The 19,096-nt window shown below is 41.8% G+C and overlaps 1 protein-coding gene across 6 annotated transcripts in view; it reads left to right on the top strand.

Annotated features, from left to right (window-relative positions):
- Nucleotides 1-19,096, top strand: part of LOC102221655 (lipoma-preferred partner homolog) — a 180,268-nt gene that overhangs the window by 140,837 nt on the left and 20,335 nt on the right. For all 6 annotated transcript variants that reach the window (XM_023339730.1, XM_023339732.1, XM_023339735.1 and 3 more), the window contains one exon: nt 10,073-10,242. In XM_023339730.1, the coding sequence (XP_023195498.1) occupies nt 10,073-10,242 (170 nt within the window). The remainder of the gene's footprint in view (nt 1-10,072; nt 10,243-19,096) is intronic.

The following is a 19,096-nucleotide window of genomic DNA, read 5'->3' as shown; positions in this document are numbered from 1 at the left end:
TGTATATAACACTATATTATCTTGGTATACCAGATATAAAGCAGATGATTCATAAAGGTATTAAAATAGAGTTCTAGTACTGCTGTGCTAATCAGTCAATGCTAATTGCCTTGACATGCACAGGTTAGAAGAGTGAGAGGAGACAGGTTAGTGTGTTTAAAATCCAACAGTATATTTAATGTAATGGTCAAAATAAATTGAAAACAAGGTCAGCCTTGAATTCTGAAAATTCTGAAATTTTCAGAATCATTATTAAAGTCCTAATTAAACTTTAAGTACAGATATGGAGTAGAAAATCAGTGTCAAAAGAGACTTTGAGTTTCTTTTTGTCTTTAGCACATCTGTACAGCTGCATGGACCTCGCAAAGATATTCCTAACATTTAAATATTAAGCCAATAAAATTTGAACTACTTTCAAATTTTATTTCACAAATAAAGATTTGGGTCTGGTGGGGTCTGTATTAAAGTGGCCATGTGATGCGTTTCCCAGGCATATAATGTCATTTTACACATATCAAGTATGACTTAAAAGAAATTTGATTTTGTCTCTTTAAAAACTCCTGCACTTTCTGAAACACCGCCTTCAGGAAGTCATTACACTGCGACTCCTCTATTAACCCTTTAACTACATTTTTATCATCGTTTCACTGAGAAGTAGCTCCTATAATGAGCTCAGCGGATGTGCAGGTCCACCAGGTGTTTGCTAATTGCTGCTGGCTAGTCTGAAGGAGCTGAGTGGGGGATTTTGTAAAGCTTGGAAGCTGCAGCTCCAAGGAGAAGCTTCGTCTTGAAGGCGGGGCTAGGTCCACCCAGACTGAATGAGGGAATAACGTTATGACATGACGTAAAGCTCAAAAAAGTTGATTTGAGATCCAGTGGGGTGTGTTTCAGAAGTCACCCGTGTGTCATCTAACCTCACTCTTAACAGTAGAAGTCAGCTGGTGCGGAGCGTGGCTGTGGTTCAGAAGCGTCAGATGATGTCTCAGCATCTTCCTTTGTCTCTGTGTCTCTTTAGCGAGGCGCTCCGGATGCTAGCCCAGCTCACACCACGCTGCTAGCCGTCCCGCTGCTTATTCCGACATCATGTTGGCTCAAATCTGGGAAGTGTTCCCACGTAGCGAACGCTGCAAATCAGGCTCAGGTCGTCTGTATGCACTTTACAGTCAGTAATTACTATGACAGGCCGTATTAAACCCCATGTGGAGGCTACCAGGGGACCACGACTGCAGGTTTCTACCTTTTCTTTTTAATGAAATGAAAGCATCCAGCAGTGGCTGTGAGACAGAAGGATAATGCTGCTAGAAGGAGGTCATGGACCACCCAGGGGGGAGGAGGCGAGCACACACAGCAGTCTGGTGACATGGCAACTTGTCTTAAGCCCCAGCATCACTATACCACCTACAGTGGATTATAATGTACGACAGCAAAGGGCTAAATTATCCACCACAATACCCGAGGATGATCCATTATAGCTGCCTTTTACAGGAAAAACCCTGCATCCCTGTCAGTGTGAAGCGACGGATTTGATTTCTAAGAGCCTTTTTTTTTTCTCATGGAAATAACATGAAATGCTTTCAGTCTTAATCTACAAATTTACCAGATTGAAGGAAATTCTGCAAAACCCAGCAAGCTTTTGTTTGCTGTTTTAAACTGCCTACAATTGGGTCCTTTTATGAATGGGAGGAGAGCCGTTTTTCTGCCGTGTCATCGTTTCTCTCTGTATTGTTCATGTCGTGTGTTTTTCCCCCCTCAGTACTTAATCAGTATTTTTGAGCTTTCTGCTCAACATTTGTAACAGTTTATGAGACTTCGCTGCCTTTTTTTTTTCTCACCCATCCGCTGACCTCTCCTTACTGCTTTCTAGTCTCTCAGCTGCCAGCCAGCGTGGGGTTTCTTTTCTCAGCGCTTTTTTGGCAACGGTTCACATAAGGTGACCGCCCTTCCCTCCTCCCCCGCCTCTTCTCTCTCTCTCCCGCCAGGCTCGACGCTCGCCGCCCTGCCTCCATCAGACAGCTCCAGTGAGGCTTGCAAGATCAGCTGGCGTGCGAGTCCAGCTGAGGCTCGCGGGCGCTCACGTTGCTAGATTTCACTTGCGAGTGAACGTTTGACTGCGGCCAACGAGTCGGCACGCCGCAGCCCGTACTGGTGCGCGCCGATAAGCAGCGGCGTGAACACGGAGACAAACACGCTCACCTGTCCTCGCTCCCTGGCGCTCCTCCATGTCGCCCCTGCCAACCTGCTCCCAAAACATGTAACCTACACCGCCTCCTCCCTGCCCCCTCTTCGCTGCCGGCCGTTGGGCCTGACGGGCCGAGCCGTAATGCTTCGTGGCACTGCCTGGCCTCTCCTCCGTCCTCTCCGCCGTCGCCCCAGCACTTCTGCAGACCGTTCTTTTATTATTATTTTTTTTTTACATTTTTTTTTTTTTGCTGACGCTGAGAATGAGATTCCGGGGCCGAGGACGGAAGCGTTCGGAGATTGAAACACAAGCGATGACAGCTATTTCTCTTGTCGTTTCGTGCCGACTGCAGGGCCGCGGCGTTGTCAGGCCGACGCAACAGCCAAGATTAACCCCAGAGGGCGAAGAGATGAAAACGCACAAATTGTGGCCTGTGGCTCATCAGCGGCTGGTGGTCGGGCTTCTTTTCATTTGCTTTGTTTCCGTCAAACACTCAGCGGCCCACTGCTTAGGTCAAGAACTTTTTCGTCCTTTTGTTGAACCCAGTTTTAGCTGCTGAGGCCTTAGAATCATGAACTGAAACTATCCAGAATACAGTGTTTCATAGAGTTAACTGTATTCCTAGAGGTTTTTCAGCTTGAATGTATTTAATTAGGTGTTTATGTGGTAGTTCAATAGTAGTAATGTATAACTGTGAAGCTGTGTGCTACTTTTTGTCCTTTCTTCTTCGTACAGCAGCTCAGGCTGAATGATGAGTGTTTGTGAACGGAACATTTCAAGTCAGATTCTCAGGACTTTGGACTGGGCAACCAATAAATAACGATATATATCGCTATGGAGACGTGATCAATATTATTAGAAAATGCGTCTGATAAAATGTTCAATAATTTCACTGAACTCCAATCTAGAACCGTACAGCATTTTGGGAGATGTAGGCAGAGGTAAGGTAAAAAAAGGTCATTTTATTTATGTAGCACATTTTCAGCAACAAGGCTCTTCAAAGTGCTTCTCATGAATTAGAAGGAGATACAAAAAAACAACAAGCAACTTTGCATTACAACCAGTAATGCAAAGTTGCTTTAAAAGTTGCATTAGAAGTGCCAACTTTGCATTAAAGTGTCATTATTTACAAAATACTAAAAGTTGGCACTTTTAAAGCAACTTCTAAAGCAACTTTGCATTAAAAGTGTCACTACTGACCAATTGACACTTCATAACAACAGTCATAAACATTCATAAAGACTCCTTTGTGTTCATGACAGATGTTATGTCATGTTTATGACAGTGTCTTCTCAGTCTTATGCAGACCCTGTTAAATAAAGTCTTACCCAAATCACAAACTAACTTTTGCATTTTTAATTTATTGAATTTCGCGGCCAACCAGTAGTTTAAATTTGCCGGTTTTGCTCGAAGTATTTGCTGTAGCAGAACATGGCTTCCTTCAGATGGGCAGCGTGCGTACCGGCTGCTTCTTCAGCCTGTCGGTTCAGGAGAACAGCCAGGTATTCAACAGATCTGCTCTTGTGATTTAGTCGTCCGTAATGTGACTAAATGTGAAGAAGTTGAAGGCGCGCTAAATGACGCACATTTCTGTTTGATGCGTTTTTTTGATTCTTCGTTCGCAGTGATGTTAAGATTTCAAATGTTGTGTCTTTGTCCTCCCCTACCAACTCATCTATCAGTTGTTTTAATCCAAGCATAGAAGTTCAGATGAAATCCCAAAATGGATGTGGAGCTTCTTTTATTAGTTTTGGATAGCAGGTGCAGTCGCTAGCTTTGCCTTCGGGGGGTTTGCAAGGGTTGCACCAGCAGAATTTGTATCCTTTGGTTACATTGTGTGAAAAGTTTGGTCTCCCACAAAAAAAAAAAAAGGAAAAAAAAAGTTCCTTGCGATCCTTCTTTACATGCACGATCTTTGATTTCTGACTATGTAAGATCAAATTGAGCTGCAAGTGTGCTCCCTCTCCGCCTTTCATGCCGCTTCAATCTCACGGCATGAAAAAACAAAGAAGGCAAAGACTGAGGGAAATCTGAAGCGTTCTGCCACTCAACATCCCCCAATCCCAAACAACGGCGTCTCACTGCCACTACAAATACATTAGAAATCAATTATTTATGGAACGGAGTCAGGGCCGCTTTAATCTTTTCCTTTTATCCAATTAAATTGTCTAACCATTCTAAGCCTCTGTAGCTCACAGGGAATGTGCTTCTTTTAAAAAAAAAAAAGAGGAGAAAAGAAGAAAAGATTCTTCTCTTCAGTCCTCCTTTTGACTTTCGATGTAACAGAGAAGAGACACTTCTGAGGGTTGAAGAATGAAAGCAAAGAAAGTGAGTAAAGTGTAAATGAACTCCCCTCCTCCCCCCCGTTCCTCATCCCACCCGTCGCCATTGCGTTGGTTCTACAGGAAATATTTGAAGTTTTCATATGAAGACTCTGGTTCCACTCCCCGCGCGAAAAAAATAAAAGGGGGACGCAGGGGGAGCGCCGGGGCTTTTTCATGATTCCTTTATGCCCGGCTGAAATAGTTCGAAAGTATTTGGGATGAACTCCACGGGGGTAAATACGGGGAGTTGCTTCACTCGCTGTCCTGTATTATTCAACGAGTCAATTGAAGTCGTGTCTCCAAATTGAAAAAGCTTATTTCCAACACAGCCGTATGAAATAATTGATGTGAGGAATGGTTAAAAAAAAAAAAGAAGCGCTCCTCCCTGTTATCAGACAGCCAGGCTTTTAGAAACAACATAGAGACTCTGAAACCATTTACGCTTTGTGGGTGGGGGGAAACGTCGCGGACGACTTTACGGGAGTGGCGGCGAAATTGTTGGGAGTTGTGTTAAAGAAATAGAAAATCTGATTTTTCTCTTTTACTTAACAGGACAAATATGTTAAGAGAACAGTTTTGACCTTCAGCAACACGTGTCACGTTACTGAAGAAGTTAAGGGCTCGTCATGTCATTTCTTCACCAATGAGAACTAAAAAGATCTAAATCTGTTAAAAGCAAATGAGAACTAAAGTTCTTAGTGTTTTAGCTTTTGAGCAAGAGATGATCAAATCAAGCCAGACTAATTCATAAGAAATGATTAGAATTATTAAATAAGCTATTTAGTTTAGCCCCAAATTTGAATGAAGTAAGATCAGTGCAAAAGAAAAGAAATATTGCCAAGTATTTTTGTTCTACTTTCTAGTGCAGAAGTCTTAGTACGCTTGAAGTAAGACAGAACTGATTTACATGCAGCTTTTCAGCAAGATAATGAACCTTGTTTTAAGTTAATAATTGCTTCAAATTGATGAAAAAGTACTGGGTGTGTTGGCAGATTATTTCACTTAGAAAAAAGATATTTATAGATAATTATACTAGTATGTTTTCATCAATATTAAGGAATTATTGACTTAAAAAGCTTCCATATCTTGCTGAAAAGTCACTAGTAAGTTAGTTTTGTTTTTTTATTTCAGTTCAAAGTGTTTTGCATTGTGAGAACATGAAGAACATCGTAACACCTTGTGCAGTCAACAGCCGTGAAAACCAATAGCATTATATTTTGTCAAATTCCTTCATTAAAATCACCAGTAAACATAAAATATTTTGGTCAATGTTCCATTTATTATGGTACAAAAACAACTCAACACAGGTGGGTTTTTAAAAGAAACTCTGTGTTTCAGCTGTTTTACAGTTTTCTGGAAGTTTGTTCCAGATTTGAGGCGCATAGAAGCTGAATGCTGCGTCTCCATGTTTGGTTCTGGGGATGCAGAGCAGAACCAGAACCAGAAGACCTGAGAGGTGTGGAAGGTTGATACAACAACAGATCTTTAGTGTATTGTGGTGCTAAACTACCAGCAGTATTTTAAAGTCTATTCTCTGAGCTACAGAAAGCCAGTGTAAAGACTTTAGAACTGGCTGATGTGCTCTGTGTATTCCTGGTTTTAGTCAGAACACCAGCAGCAGTGTTCTGGTTCAGCTGCAGCTGGAGGATTGACTTTTCTTTTATTCAGACATGTGAAGACACTGTTGCAACTAAAAATAAACAAATGGCTGTTTTTCTCGATCTTGCTGAGACATTAGTCCTTTAATTCTAGGAATGTCTTGTGGGTTATAGAAGGCCGACTTTGTAACCGTTTTTATGTGACTCTGAATGTTCACACCCATATCTGAGGCCTGACCTCTAGTTTCCAGCTGTCATAACTGAAGCTGTGCTCTGACTCCAGATCATCTTTAGGTCTAAAGATAATAACTTCAGTTCTGTTCACATCATGGATTTCTACCAAGTATCTGTTCAGTGCATCGATGGCTTTAGAGCCACCTGCTGACATTGTGATGTAGTTCTGTGTATCATCTGCGTAGCTACGGTAACTAATCATATTTCCTGTTATAACCGGAGTCAGCAGTCAAAGATCCCTTTGTGTGCTACAAACCATGCGAAAGATATAAGCACCGAACTTTTCTATTGCCAGGAAGGGAGCTGTAGAAAGTTATCAGCTGGGTTGCCAATAAATGATACCACTTATGTCTTAAAGTGTGTTTTATTTTCTCCCCTTTGTAATAAATGTACAAATTGACAGTTGGATGTTTCTAAATTTGCCAGTGCCAGACTATTGCTGCCGAATAAATAACATTTTGTCTGAAGACTTCCCTACACATCCTTACCGGGGTTGCTAACGAGTTTCTCCACATCTATAAGTTTGACTCTGTTCACTGGATTTCAGAGCCTCAATAACATTGTCCTCCAAACAACAGAAGGAGCTTAATGTTTGTTCAGGAGAGCAGAGATCAGAGCGTACAGTAGGCTGAAGGCCGGCCTCAGATCTGCTGCTGTGTGGGTGAACGCAGCGCAGCGCGCCGTACAACACACGTCTCTGACTTCAGATCTCGTCTACATATGTGGCGTTGCCTGGCGAATAGATTGATTTATTTATTTTTTTTTCTTCCCCTTCCCTCGCTGTGATGTTAGGATATGTGTGAATACGTGCAGGCAAAAAAAAAAAAAAACCGCGCACGTTTCACCCACAGCCGCGCGCCGGTATCTCCTCGGGCCCCTCGCGATCACAGACCGCCAAAAGGAAAAAGGATTTCCGAGAGGTTTCCTGCTCGTTATTTAAAGTGGGAGCCCTGTGGGACATGTTTGGCATTCTCATCCACTCACTGAAGATGGCCTGTGATCCGGAGCCACTAACAGGCTCGTCTCCGTCTCTCTCTCTCTCTCTCTCTCCTTTTCTCTTTCCCTCTGGCTCTCTGAAGTGATTACCCTGCTTGTGATTCCACTGACACCCACATGTCCCCCGGAGACGCGCCTTCACTAGTTTGTTTAATCTGCCTCCCCGTACAGTAGGTAACGCAGCCGTAATTGAGGTGTGGATAGAGCTGCGGGAGCAGATGAAAACCGATTGCAGGCTTTATGAAAACTTGTCGGCGCGTCGGCTTCGCCGGGGATGGCAGTCGTTTCGAGATTAACGCGCAAAAAAAAAAAAAAAAAAAATGCGGCTATGATAAGAATTTCGAGAAGTTAAACGTCGGGCCTTTGTTTTGCAATTTCCCTCTCTTGTCTTTTCCTCCCCCCCCGACGGCGAACGATGAGCCTCGTTAACAGTCAGATTTACAGATGTTCAGTATTCCAGTAATGCCTTCCTGTGAAGCCGCGGCTCTGCTCGTCCTTTTTTTTTTTTTTTTTTCTTGCTAGACGCTTTTCTCCGTTTGCGGAGCCCCCCCCCCCGTGATAAGATAATGACTTCTCTGAGATTAGCGCACTCTTTGCGAGCCCTCGCAGATCGAGCGGATGTTTGATCTCGGCAGCCCAAAGTTGCGCTGATACCTGAGACAGATCCCGCTTTCCACTCCGTTTGAATTCGTGATATGAAAAAACAGCGAGTGGAACTGTGGAAAAGAAGAAAAAAAAGCAAAGCAAGCATCAGATACTCCATCTGCCCCCGGTTAGCGTCTCGCCTGTGTCTGTAACGCGCCTGAACCGCTCCGTTCAGAACAGACGGAGCGTCAATCATCGGTCCAAATCAGCTCTGAGATGAAGCGAAATGCAGGGGGGAGAGAAAAGAAAAGAAAAAACCCGATCCATTGAACTGAACTTGAATTAATTAAATATTACTGTATCATGCTTCCTCTGCGAGATTGCATCTGTCCTCAGATGTGTAAAAAAAACACATAAAACATTCTCAGATATCTGTTCAAACCCCATTATTTGGAGATACCAGTAATTAAATTGACAGTGTCATTAATTGGGTTGAAGATAACTTGCATTGAGTCGAGGACATCTTAAACTCAATTAAAGATATCTCCAACTCAATTAAAGATATCCAAATGCCATGTCCCGCAATATGCAATCAGGCTCTTTGTGGAGTAATAGTATCAGTTCACTTGTGCCCCTGTTACAAAGACTTCCTTGTACTTCTGAAGTTTTCTTCTTATTTTTATCGTTTAAAGCCCGACTTTTTTAGCAGATGTCACTCGTCAGTGATGTGTATGGTCTCTTTAATGTGCCATAATTATAGTATTTAATCCTTCCTTATCCAGTCGGTTTGAAATAGAAATGAAGATGAGGCACTTCTGACTTTAGGGAATGGATTTAAGGGGCAGCTTTAGTTTTCTGGGATGATGTAAAAGAATTTGAGCCGTCTTGTCTTAGACGTGTTGAACGTTTTGATTGACATTTAGTACAGTGGGAGTATAAATTTGGTTTGTTAAGGGTTGGTAGATCCTCATAGATGGATTTCACAGCATCATCAGCATATGATGGAAGTTTTGACTACTTGTCTTGGACATTTCGAACTGCTCTTTGCCAATTCATTTGCCCATTTCGTCGGCCATTATGTCCGTGTGTGACTATCGTTTAGTCCCGTGATAGTTTTCTTGGTGTAAATCTTTACTCACCACTGGGTGGAAAGTTTCTCAGAGTCGGTGTAGTATGATGGGAATTATTTGGGGGAAAATGAGGAGAAAGATATCTGTGTTGTACATGGTCAGTCTGAAAAAGTTTTCTTAGTGGCAAGCTCAATGAGCTAAATGGGATTTGGCAGGCGGTAATGAAGCACATAATGCTTTAAACGATTGTCACGATTCTTTGGCAGCTACTGAATGTCTTGACTCTTCCTGAGAACTCCCTGAAGAGCAGTCATCAAAATGTCTTCCGTCCACACATGGCAGATGGGTTTTTGGACAGACTGCTTCACGTTGACGGTCCTGTGGTCAGTGGGTCTCTCTCATCTTTCCCCACTTGAACATGTGTTAGATGGTCTCTGAAAGCCCACTCAGACTAGGCCTGGTTACACAAGCTGGAGTCTGACTATCTACAGGTGAGGACTGTTGATCTGAACAGCAGTGTGATTTCAGAGACCTAATCCAAATGGGACCATCAGTTTGGCAATACTGTCATCTTCATTATCTGTTTGATACACTGAAGTTACAGAATATTTAGCAAATTTGAAGAGCTTCTGGTTTTCATTTCCACTTTTTGCCACATCAATCTGTTGCAGTTGGGAAACTATTAGCTTTTACAGTCAACCCAGGCCTGATTAATTAATTTTTTCAGTCAATTGTTTGTGGATTCAGTAATTTGTTAAGCTAAATGTGTGTTTCTACCCAGAGGCAGCATAAAATACTTCCCCTCCAGGTTATATCTGTACTTTTTATCAAACAACACCAATACCTCAAAATGCTTGTGCACCTCTTCTCGTTTTCGCTCTCGTATCTTGGGGTCAATCCCTATTACAAAAAGCATCAGGTCAAGCGTTTTCTGTCAGAACCACCAGCTAATGGAGCTAGAGTCACATTTCACTGTAGCCTACATAAAAGTGGAATATGTCTCCTGGATTTTTCTGAAGCCGAAAACATTCAATTGACTGTTTGGTTGGGCTGTGGTCGGCCCTCCTCTCTGCCTTTGCCACCCAGGACGCTGTGCCAGCTGCGGGGAGAACGTGGTGGGCGAGGGTACCGGCTGCACCGCCATGGACCAGGTGTTCCACGTCAACTGCTTCATCTGCATGACCTGCAGCAAACCCCTGCGTGGCAAACCCTTCTACGCTGTGGACAAGAAGGCGTACTGTGAGCCCTGCTACATCGTAAGCTGCATCCATTACTCTTGCCTCGCCGTGTCACACTCTTGATTGTTGACATGTACTTTTTGGCTGTTTGTTGCAAGTTGTCTCAACTTTTGTCTCTAAGTCCCTTTTCAACATAATCCTCTACGTGTCACAGGTTCAGTCACTCACAATATTTTAAACTTTAAGTTAGGGATTATTAAAAGCTAGCCAAGATCCACAAAAGCATTTTTAGCGGTCAGCCAGTCATGGTGTTCTCACACTTACTGCAAATCCTGTACATCTTATTATAAGCTGCATTTCCTTTTCAAATGTGCGCAAATCTTTGCTGATATTCTGCTAATGTTTTGCAATTGTAGTGCTTTCATTACATAAGAAATTAAATTAAAATCACACATGAAAAAACGATGAGTCATTCAAAAATAATGGCAGCGACAGATGCAGTCTGACAGTTACATGAGAAATATTCATGACTCAGCCGTGACGCTCATCATCTATCAGCCAATCAGAGTAGACATCAGCATCTGGTTTAGGCTTTGAAGCGACAAGGCCCATATATGTGGGAGTGACTACACTCCCACATATATTCATTTATTATTATTTATATGAAAAAATATTGTTTCCATTGCGAAATACATATATTTAGATACGGCTGAAATAGCACCTCATCCTGGCGCGAAAACGTTTTATCAAAATACGTGAGTTTTGTTTTGTTTGTTTGTTTTTTTCAAAATTGTCATGTTTCCATTAAGCAAATTTATTTTCGGAATTTCAATTTGCACAGAAACTCAGCTATTGATGACATCACGTCAACATGGACCGAATCTCTGGAGAATGTTTCTGACATCTTGTTGAATTGACAGTTCTGAAGGCGATATGGGTCGAGCCTGTCATCAATGAGGTGTTCCTAATAATAAAGCCACAACTAGATGCTTGACATACGTCAAGACAGACTTCATAGAAACAATGTAGTGTTTACATTAAGGAAGGTCCCATCACACCACCAGTCTCCATACATTAGCCAAATTTATTTTTTTCCTGCAATTGTATCTCATTAAAACTGTTGAGATTTTTTATTATCATGTCTTTAAAATGTCTGATGGAATTCAGGCTAATTTAGTCTGATAATGCTGAAGAGGCTGGAGAAAACTGGACCAGTTTGAGCAGCAAGAGACGTTTTGAGGCTTTTTTCTTCTCTGAATATTTACATTTAACTTTTTTTTATAAGATGTACTAAAACAAACTCCACTGCCTTCAAACCAGAGGAACGATTTATAAAAATAAAAAAACCCCCAAAAAACACAGGAAGTCCTTAAAAATGCAAGGGCTTATTCAAGAAACCTCGGCCACTAATTAAGTTGGGTTCCCAGAGTAGGTTACCTTGTAACCATGGAAACCGACCCAGCGTTTCTGCCATCAGCAGGTCAGCAGACTAACATTTGGTACCTGTTTTACATAATGGGCTTCAGCAAACACACACAGCCACACCGTACGCTTTTTATTCTGCCCTTTCGGATCAGACTTTTTCTATCCCAGGTTATGATTCCATATTTAACCTCACTTGCATTCAGAGATTGTTGAGTACAAAACTTTTACTCTTTTTCACATGACTCAACAGGATAATGTGTGAGATTCTGCAATCACTGCTGATCGTGTTGGATGTAACTCTTCAGTGGAGGAAATATCTTTCCTCCACTTTTTGGCTAATCTGTATGGTGACCCAAAGTTTACCAGAAAAGTCGTCTGCCCAGAAGTCCCAGGAATTAGCAGGGTTATTTTTAATTTTCAGGGTTTTTTTTATTTATTATTATCATTCCACTTCAAAAATGTATGAGCAGTTTTCTTGTCAATGCGTTGCACAATAAATGTAAAAGTGCTTCCTTTGTCAGGAAAGGCGCATCATCCGGTAAGACCACAGGGGAATCATTTAGCAGAAGTGCCCAGCCCTCCCCAACAGCTGGAACTGAGAGGGTTTGAGTTTCTCACGATCAGCCGTACATGGCAACAAGTTGACGAGGGAAAAATGGGTTACCAGCTTTAGAGAATTTTCCTCCGGCCACTTTGGAGGAGCACAGCTTATTTAAGATCATTTGGTATACGTTTAGACCTTAACTTTACCTCCTTCCTTGTATTTTTTTTTTAAGCCAGTCGGAGGTGGACTTGACGATGTGCTTTGAGTCATTGTCCTGTTGCTCAACTCAAATGAGCTTAAGGTCATGAACTAATGGCCTCGTTCAGAGACCATAACACTACCACCACTATGTTTAGCTCTTTTACTGAAAATGTTTTGATTTTGCACCAGATGTAACAGGACTCTCTCTCTCTCTCTCTCTCTCAACCTCCACTTTTATTTCGTCAGAATATTTTCTAAAATGACTTGAGAATAATTGAGACAGTTATTTGGCAAATGTGAGATGGGTCTTCATGTTCCTCTTTGTCAGTAGTGACTTTTCCTTGGACCGCCCCCTTAAATTGTTCCCATTGTCTCCCTGATTGTTGAATCATGAAAACTAGGAATGCACTGATATTAGTCTTCTGGCCGATCTTGCAATTCCAATTTTGAACCAGTTTTTTGGTCTGAAAAGTCGTTAAATATAGCATCAAAGTCGCTAAGTTGGCAGCAGTAGGGAGACTGTTGGGAGACTATTGCTAACTGCGCATATGCGGACGTGACCTGGTGGGTTGGTCCGTCAGTCAGCGCTCTGTCATGGTAGAGCAAAAGGGCACCAGGGTTGCCAGAGCTGACTGGCCGTTTTCAGTCCAGAAACAACATCAAACCCGCCCAACTCCAAAAGAACCAGCCCAAATTTCAACCTCGAATGAAATTCATGTTGATAGCGCTGGCTGTAGTCAGTCTTGTGTCCCATATGCCATTGATTGGATTCAGACTTGTGACAATTCACAACATTTTAGGTCGTCCTTTATTATATTCCTACCAGAACCAGAAGGGACTGCTAACTACTTTACCCCTTGAACACGACACTTGAGTTTTTTTGTGTCCTTAAATTGTGACGTTGCCCTGGGATTTTGCAGTGCTGTTTTACAACAACACCACATCGTGACACTTGATGAACCGATCACTAATCATCGATGATGTCACGGTCGACAAATTAATAAAATAGCCGGTAAGATAAGTGCAATAACACAGCATTTTATTAAAGGTTTTGTGCTTTCCTGGCACACAATGACAACTATTTCTATTATTTCGAAAGAATTTCCCTCTGAAAAGCAGCCCAAATTTTAACAACCCGCCCCAAAGTAGTTTTTTTCCTGCCAAATGAGTTCAAAAGCATCCCAGTCTGGAAACATGAGGAGGACGCTCGCTGATTTTCAGGCATTTGAGGAGGTAGATAAGGAGGGTGGATAAGATCGATTTTACATGCAAGTATCAACCAATCGCTGTTCACCCAAAATTGATCAACCCTTTTCGGACTGATATACATCATCGTTTCTCATCTGTTCTTGGATTTCTTGAGATCAAGGCAGGATTTCTTTGATCTACTTCATGTCGTCAGACAGGTTCTTCGAAGTGACTGTGGTCTGGCAGTAGTCGGGCGAGGTGTGGGTAGTGACAGAGCTTAAAGTGCTTAAAATCACAGTAAATTCAGGTTTTCTGTAGGTAAGTTAGTTAGGAATGAAGTGTCTTATTACAGGAGCGTCTCTGAACAAACTGCTGATTTATAGCAGACACTTTCAAAATTTTGAAGACTAATTAGTCGATGTGAGTACTTGTGAAAACACAGTTGTTCAGTGTTCTACAGAAAACGCCATCATGTGCAGAAAAGGTCTGGACGGCGAGCCTCATGACAGTCGGAGCCGAGGCAGGCCGTCTCGGAAGTCATCTCTCTTCGGGGGCACTCACTGTGATTGTGGTTGTCTCGTCTGGAGGTTCTCCAACTCCGACACACGCACTAAAGAGGAATGGGATCATTTAAGAACTTTATTTATGCATTTCATCAGCATAAATGTTCTTCTGGCACTAGATCAAAAGGGTGGAGGAAATCTGAATTTCTTAATGAAAGTAATTTTTTCTTTTATTCCCATCCTGAGGGCCGTGCGCCTCGGTTACGATTAGGGAGCGAACTCGAAGCCCTGAGCCTCCGAGGAGGAGTGTAGGAGCCCACTGAGCCAAAACTTCAAACTCCAGTCAGTCCAGGAACGTCTCAGATCACATTCGGCAAAGTGGTTTGGTTGTGTTTATTTTAGATTTTCTAACTGTTTTCCCCACAAAAAGCAGCATTCAGGTCAGTTGGTGAGCTGTTCTTAATTTGCCAAAGATGATTTTGTTTGGGAGAAACGGATTTCTGCCAACAGGTACGTAACAGGATACAACACCGATCCGATGTCCGTGAACTTAACTGGTAACTGATTAGGTTTATATATAGTAGTGCTTTCAATCGATTATAACATTTAATCAGATTAATCACACTCTAGCGCTGTGGTTAATCACTATGCTTAACTTTCTAAGCCTCAGAAAGTTTTCAAAAGCCTAAGAAAATCTTTTATTGTCTCAAATCAAACATCTTGGTTTTCATTTTTAAAGAAGTTTTAAAAGAAGTCATTTTATTTCAAACGTTAAGTTAGAAATAGTAACTGTAAATTGGCTGTACTTCAGAGGAAGGATAATTCATCGTTGCTTTATGTACACATCACATTCATTTTATCCAAACTTTCATCAGAATTTTTTAAAGTGAAATTTGTTGCTGAACACACCTGCCTGACTCTCCTCACTCATCTTTTCACTTGAAAGAAACACAAGCTAAAAACCAGGCAGGATCTAGTAAACGTTTCTCCAACGATGCAAAGTCCTCGCTCAATAAACCGCTTGAACACGTTGTCTTATAAACTGGAAGCTCATTTCCCACTTTTGGTTTTGGTCATGTGTTCTCTTCATGTGAAATGGATTTTCTTTTCAACAAGGTGTCGGTACCTTGTCACATTTGTTGTAGGACGTCTTCCAGGTGGACGCAGCGCCACTGGGGGAAACTCGCCCTGAGTAGACGCCATCACTCCATTTGCCAGGAATTGCAGGAATACGCTTTTCGCACATTAATTGCCGTCCAACAAAGAATACTGCCGTGTATCATAGTAGGTGATAATCAGGGCGCTTATCTCGGCCTCCGCTTTACATACTCGGGTTGGGGGAACAATGGCAGCATTTGAAGCGGGCGAGCTGTATCTCTTCCGCAGCGTGATTTGCCTCGTTCAGACCGTTTGCCTAGATGTTACTGATTCCTTTTAGTAATGTAGAGGAACTCTCCCACACCTGTTGTCGTTGTGGCTCTCACCTCCTGGTTTTTACAAGCTGCTATCTCTCTCTCTAGCCAACCTCGGTCACACCGCTGGCCCTCACACTGCTGCGGCCTTCCCTCCACGCCGGACTTATCGCCGCTTATTTGAATACGCCTCGTCGCCGATAAACTCTACAGCCGCGCAATTAATGTCCCGTTTTGCATGGAGTGATTCAGAATTGTGGTAATGAGAGAGCATCGGCACGTCATTGTTTTTCTGTTTCCTCTCTCTTTGTCTCATGAGCTTTTGCCTGAGGGATGGTGTCCCCCCCCCCATCCCTATTGCTTCCACTTGCTTGGTATATAAACATAATAGAACTGACAGACTGTGAGCACACACACACACACACACCCACACACACACACACACACACACCACCCAGCAAGGCGTCCATCACTGCAAACGACAAACGGAGCTTTCAGCTTTACTGCCACCAAGTGTTTTCCAAGAAAGCTCTCTGGTGAAGTGACTTCCAGTCGATTCAGAGCATCGCTGGCTACATAACGGATAAATCAGACGGCATCTGGGAGCTCGGAAAGCTGGATACCAGAGGAAGCCAGTGACAGAACAACTCACTGTACGGATCGTCCAATCAGGACGCTTTGGTCCAAAAATATGAATTCTAGACAGATGAGAAAAGGCAGTATTGATACAGAGTGCCAGTCCATTTATGATTCAATATCCTGTAAATTCAAGGTGCAATGAAGTGAAATTTCTTTGAGTATTACACTGAAGTCTGTGGAAGAGGATCAGGGTCACTGAGGGGACAAAAGTTCAGAGTTTCTGAGAATTCTGAGATTAAAGTCAGAATTTTGGACTTATTTTTTTGCAGAATTTTGACTTTTGATCTTAAAGGATTAAAGTCAGAATTGTGAGGAAAAAATCTGAATTGTGAAATCTTGTTGAATCTCATTTAAAAAAACGAATTCAGGCAATGGTAAAGACGAAAGGCCGTCCCATCCGGTACTCGCAAGTTGCACCCAATAAAATGGCGTTCTTACTTTACCTCCGAAACCAAAGCAGAACATGGATGCTCTGTGTTCTTTCAGCTCTCACATCTTCATTTTAAAAGTCAAAATGTTCTCAATTAGTGGGGATTATAAGAGTTAAGGCATCTATTAAGAAGAGGAAGGAAGGGTGATTTTCTTTGTGCTCTGACTTTAGGAACCGTGTCTCTAACCATGAGAGCACATTAGTTAACCGAGCTGAAAGCAGCTGGGACCCGTCACATATCTGATAGCTGTGCTGGTCTTTGAAGAGGTTCAGCAGTGGGATTCAGCGTCACCGAGGTTAATTACTTACGCAGGTTACCATGCCTACTGTTCTCCAGATCATATCTTCCTCGTTACCACAGCAGCGCGTTACTTAAATGCCATATTTCCACTGCCAACTTTGGGTCTGCCGAGTTCTGGGTTCATTTCTTTTCAAAGCGTTCTTTAGCAACCATTTTATTTGAGACTCTGGTGATGAACAGCAACGGTTTCGGGTCCCGTGTGACTCAGAACCGCCGTTCTGCCTTCCTGTTGATTCTCGTGCTCAGAAGCAGACCCTCCGGAGGGCAGTGGGTTTAGAGGTAAAGTAACAAAGCGAGCTTCATTCTTAAGAAAAGCTAATGAAAGGATGTGCCGAGACAAAGAACTTTATCTATTTCAGCCTGTTTTTTTTTTTAACCAAATTTTTGAGACCACCAAGGTCACGGACGCCATAAGCATAATAAAGCTCATTATCTATGTTATTTAAAATAAATTGGCTTTTCCATCCTGCTGTTGTAAAAGACAAGCACCTTGAACTAGTAGCCATTAGGAAGCATGATTGGCTGATGAGCGTTTAACCCCAGCAGTTTGCTTAAGTGTCTTGGAAAGTCAGAACTCCTCCGCTGTCTGTCTGTTTTCCCTCTTTCAATAGCTTTTCAATTTAACTAAATCTGTTTGGTCTGTTACTTTAACCAATTTCATTATTAATGGAAAGAAAAAATATGTGTTCGTCTCCCTCAACCCCAGGACCACAAGTTTCAGTGGAATTTCAAGGTAAGCGCTACAAAAGCACCAATCAGAGACTAGTGGCCGTTTGTGTAAAGGTTTAACCTGCAGGTACTACTTTAAGCAAGTACAGGTTTTCCTTTGAGAACTATAATTAACAGCATTCAAATGAATTTTTGTGGCATTTCTGCTGTGTTTTATTTATATATATTTGTAGAGTAGACAAGGTCCAAATGTGTGAGAGCAAAGTTTGTTATACAGATGGTTTATAGTTGACATTTAAATATATCTTAAATGTGCTTGAATAGTTTCCTAGCTTACTTTTGGTGATTTCTCAGACTTAAACACCTCCTTGATACTGAGTTCTGCTAAAGCTAAAGCACTACACCAACATAGTATTCAGCAGAAGCTAAAGTGTTAAATTCAATATTAGCTATCATTAACCCTAAAATTGTATCTGGCCTTGAAAGACTACAATTTAATTTTGACATTATAGTTTACGTGTTCTTTGATGCCCTTAGATATTGTATTTGTTCTCTAATGTCTGTGTTTTATTTTGCTCCTATGTGATTCTTGTTTGGAATGAAGCGATTGCAGGGGAAAAATAGATGGAAATAAGGAGTGAAAACATGCTGTATAAACGGGCTTCCTCCATGTAGAAACCGGCTAGCTACATAAAGAATACTTGACTTGATAACCAAAACTGAAACTGAAAGTTTCACAAAGCAGCCAGGTAAATTACCACATTAGAATTTATATTAAAAAAATTTGGGGGGGAAACCAAGTTTTCAAAGCTAGCTAATTGTTTAACCGTTTTCAAAACTAGGTAAAAAGTTAGCTCCGCTTTTAGCGGATTAGCGCTAGTCTGCAGACCATTGTCTTACACCATATAAACCTCATATACACCACCACTGTCACACTAAATGCATCATAATATTAACTTACCCATGAAGACAGCTAAGACAAACATCAGTGCATATTTGATTTAGCTACTCATTATTTAGCGACTAATTAGCACTTTAAGGCACTCATTCCCACATGTCCAGTTGATCCAGTCGTATGAAGGAGCGGGGAGAGACAGGGAGGTCACTGAAAAGCAACATGCCCGGTCATGACTCAGCTGAACTCTGAATGCATTTTAAAAACGTCATAGATCAAAATCACCTTCTTTCTCACATTTAGACCCATTTCAAAACACACATACTGTACATGGCAAGCCAGAAGTGCGACTGTAGCTTTGATTTCAAATTACTGGTTAAAGAATTGGTGTTTTAATGTTTAATGAGATTCAGAGAAACAACAGGTTTTTTTTTTAAATCTATGTAACAAACTGGGTAAAAATCTTTGTAAGTATATATTAAGAAGTATATTCAGAGTTGCAGCACTACAGCCCTTTTTTAGTTTCTCCCTTTATGAGCATAAACTGCAAATCATCTGTATCCTCATTACCCTATCCATAACAACCTCCTCTGATACTTTACCCCTCACACTGACTTCTCTCTGCTCCAACCCACTCTCTCATTTCCTCTCCTGCCTGTCGTTTTGGATGACCTCAGGTACTTCACTTCATCTGTCTTTAACGTTTTTACTCCCTGCATCTTCGC

This window comes from Xiphophorus maculatus, chromosome 9, assembly GCF_002775205.1.
Source record: "Xiphophorus maculatus strain JP 163 A chromosome 9, X_maculatus-5.0-male, whole genome shotgun sequence".
NCBI lineage: Eukaryota > Metazoa > Chordata > Actinopteri > Cyprinodontiformes > Poeciliidae > Xiphophorus > Xiphophorus maculatus.
Note: the sequence above shows the minus strand (reverse complement) of the source record. Positions and strands in the feature narration are given on the sequence as shown.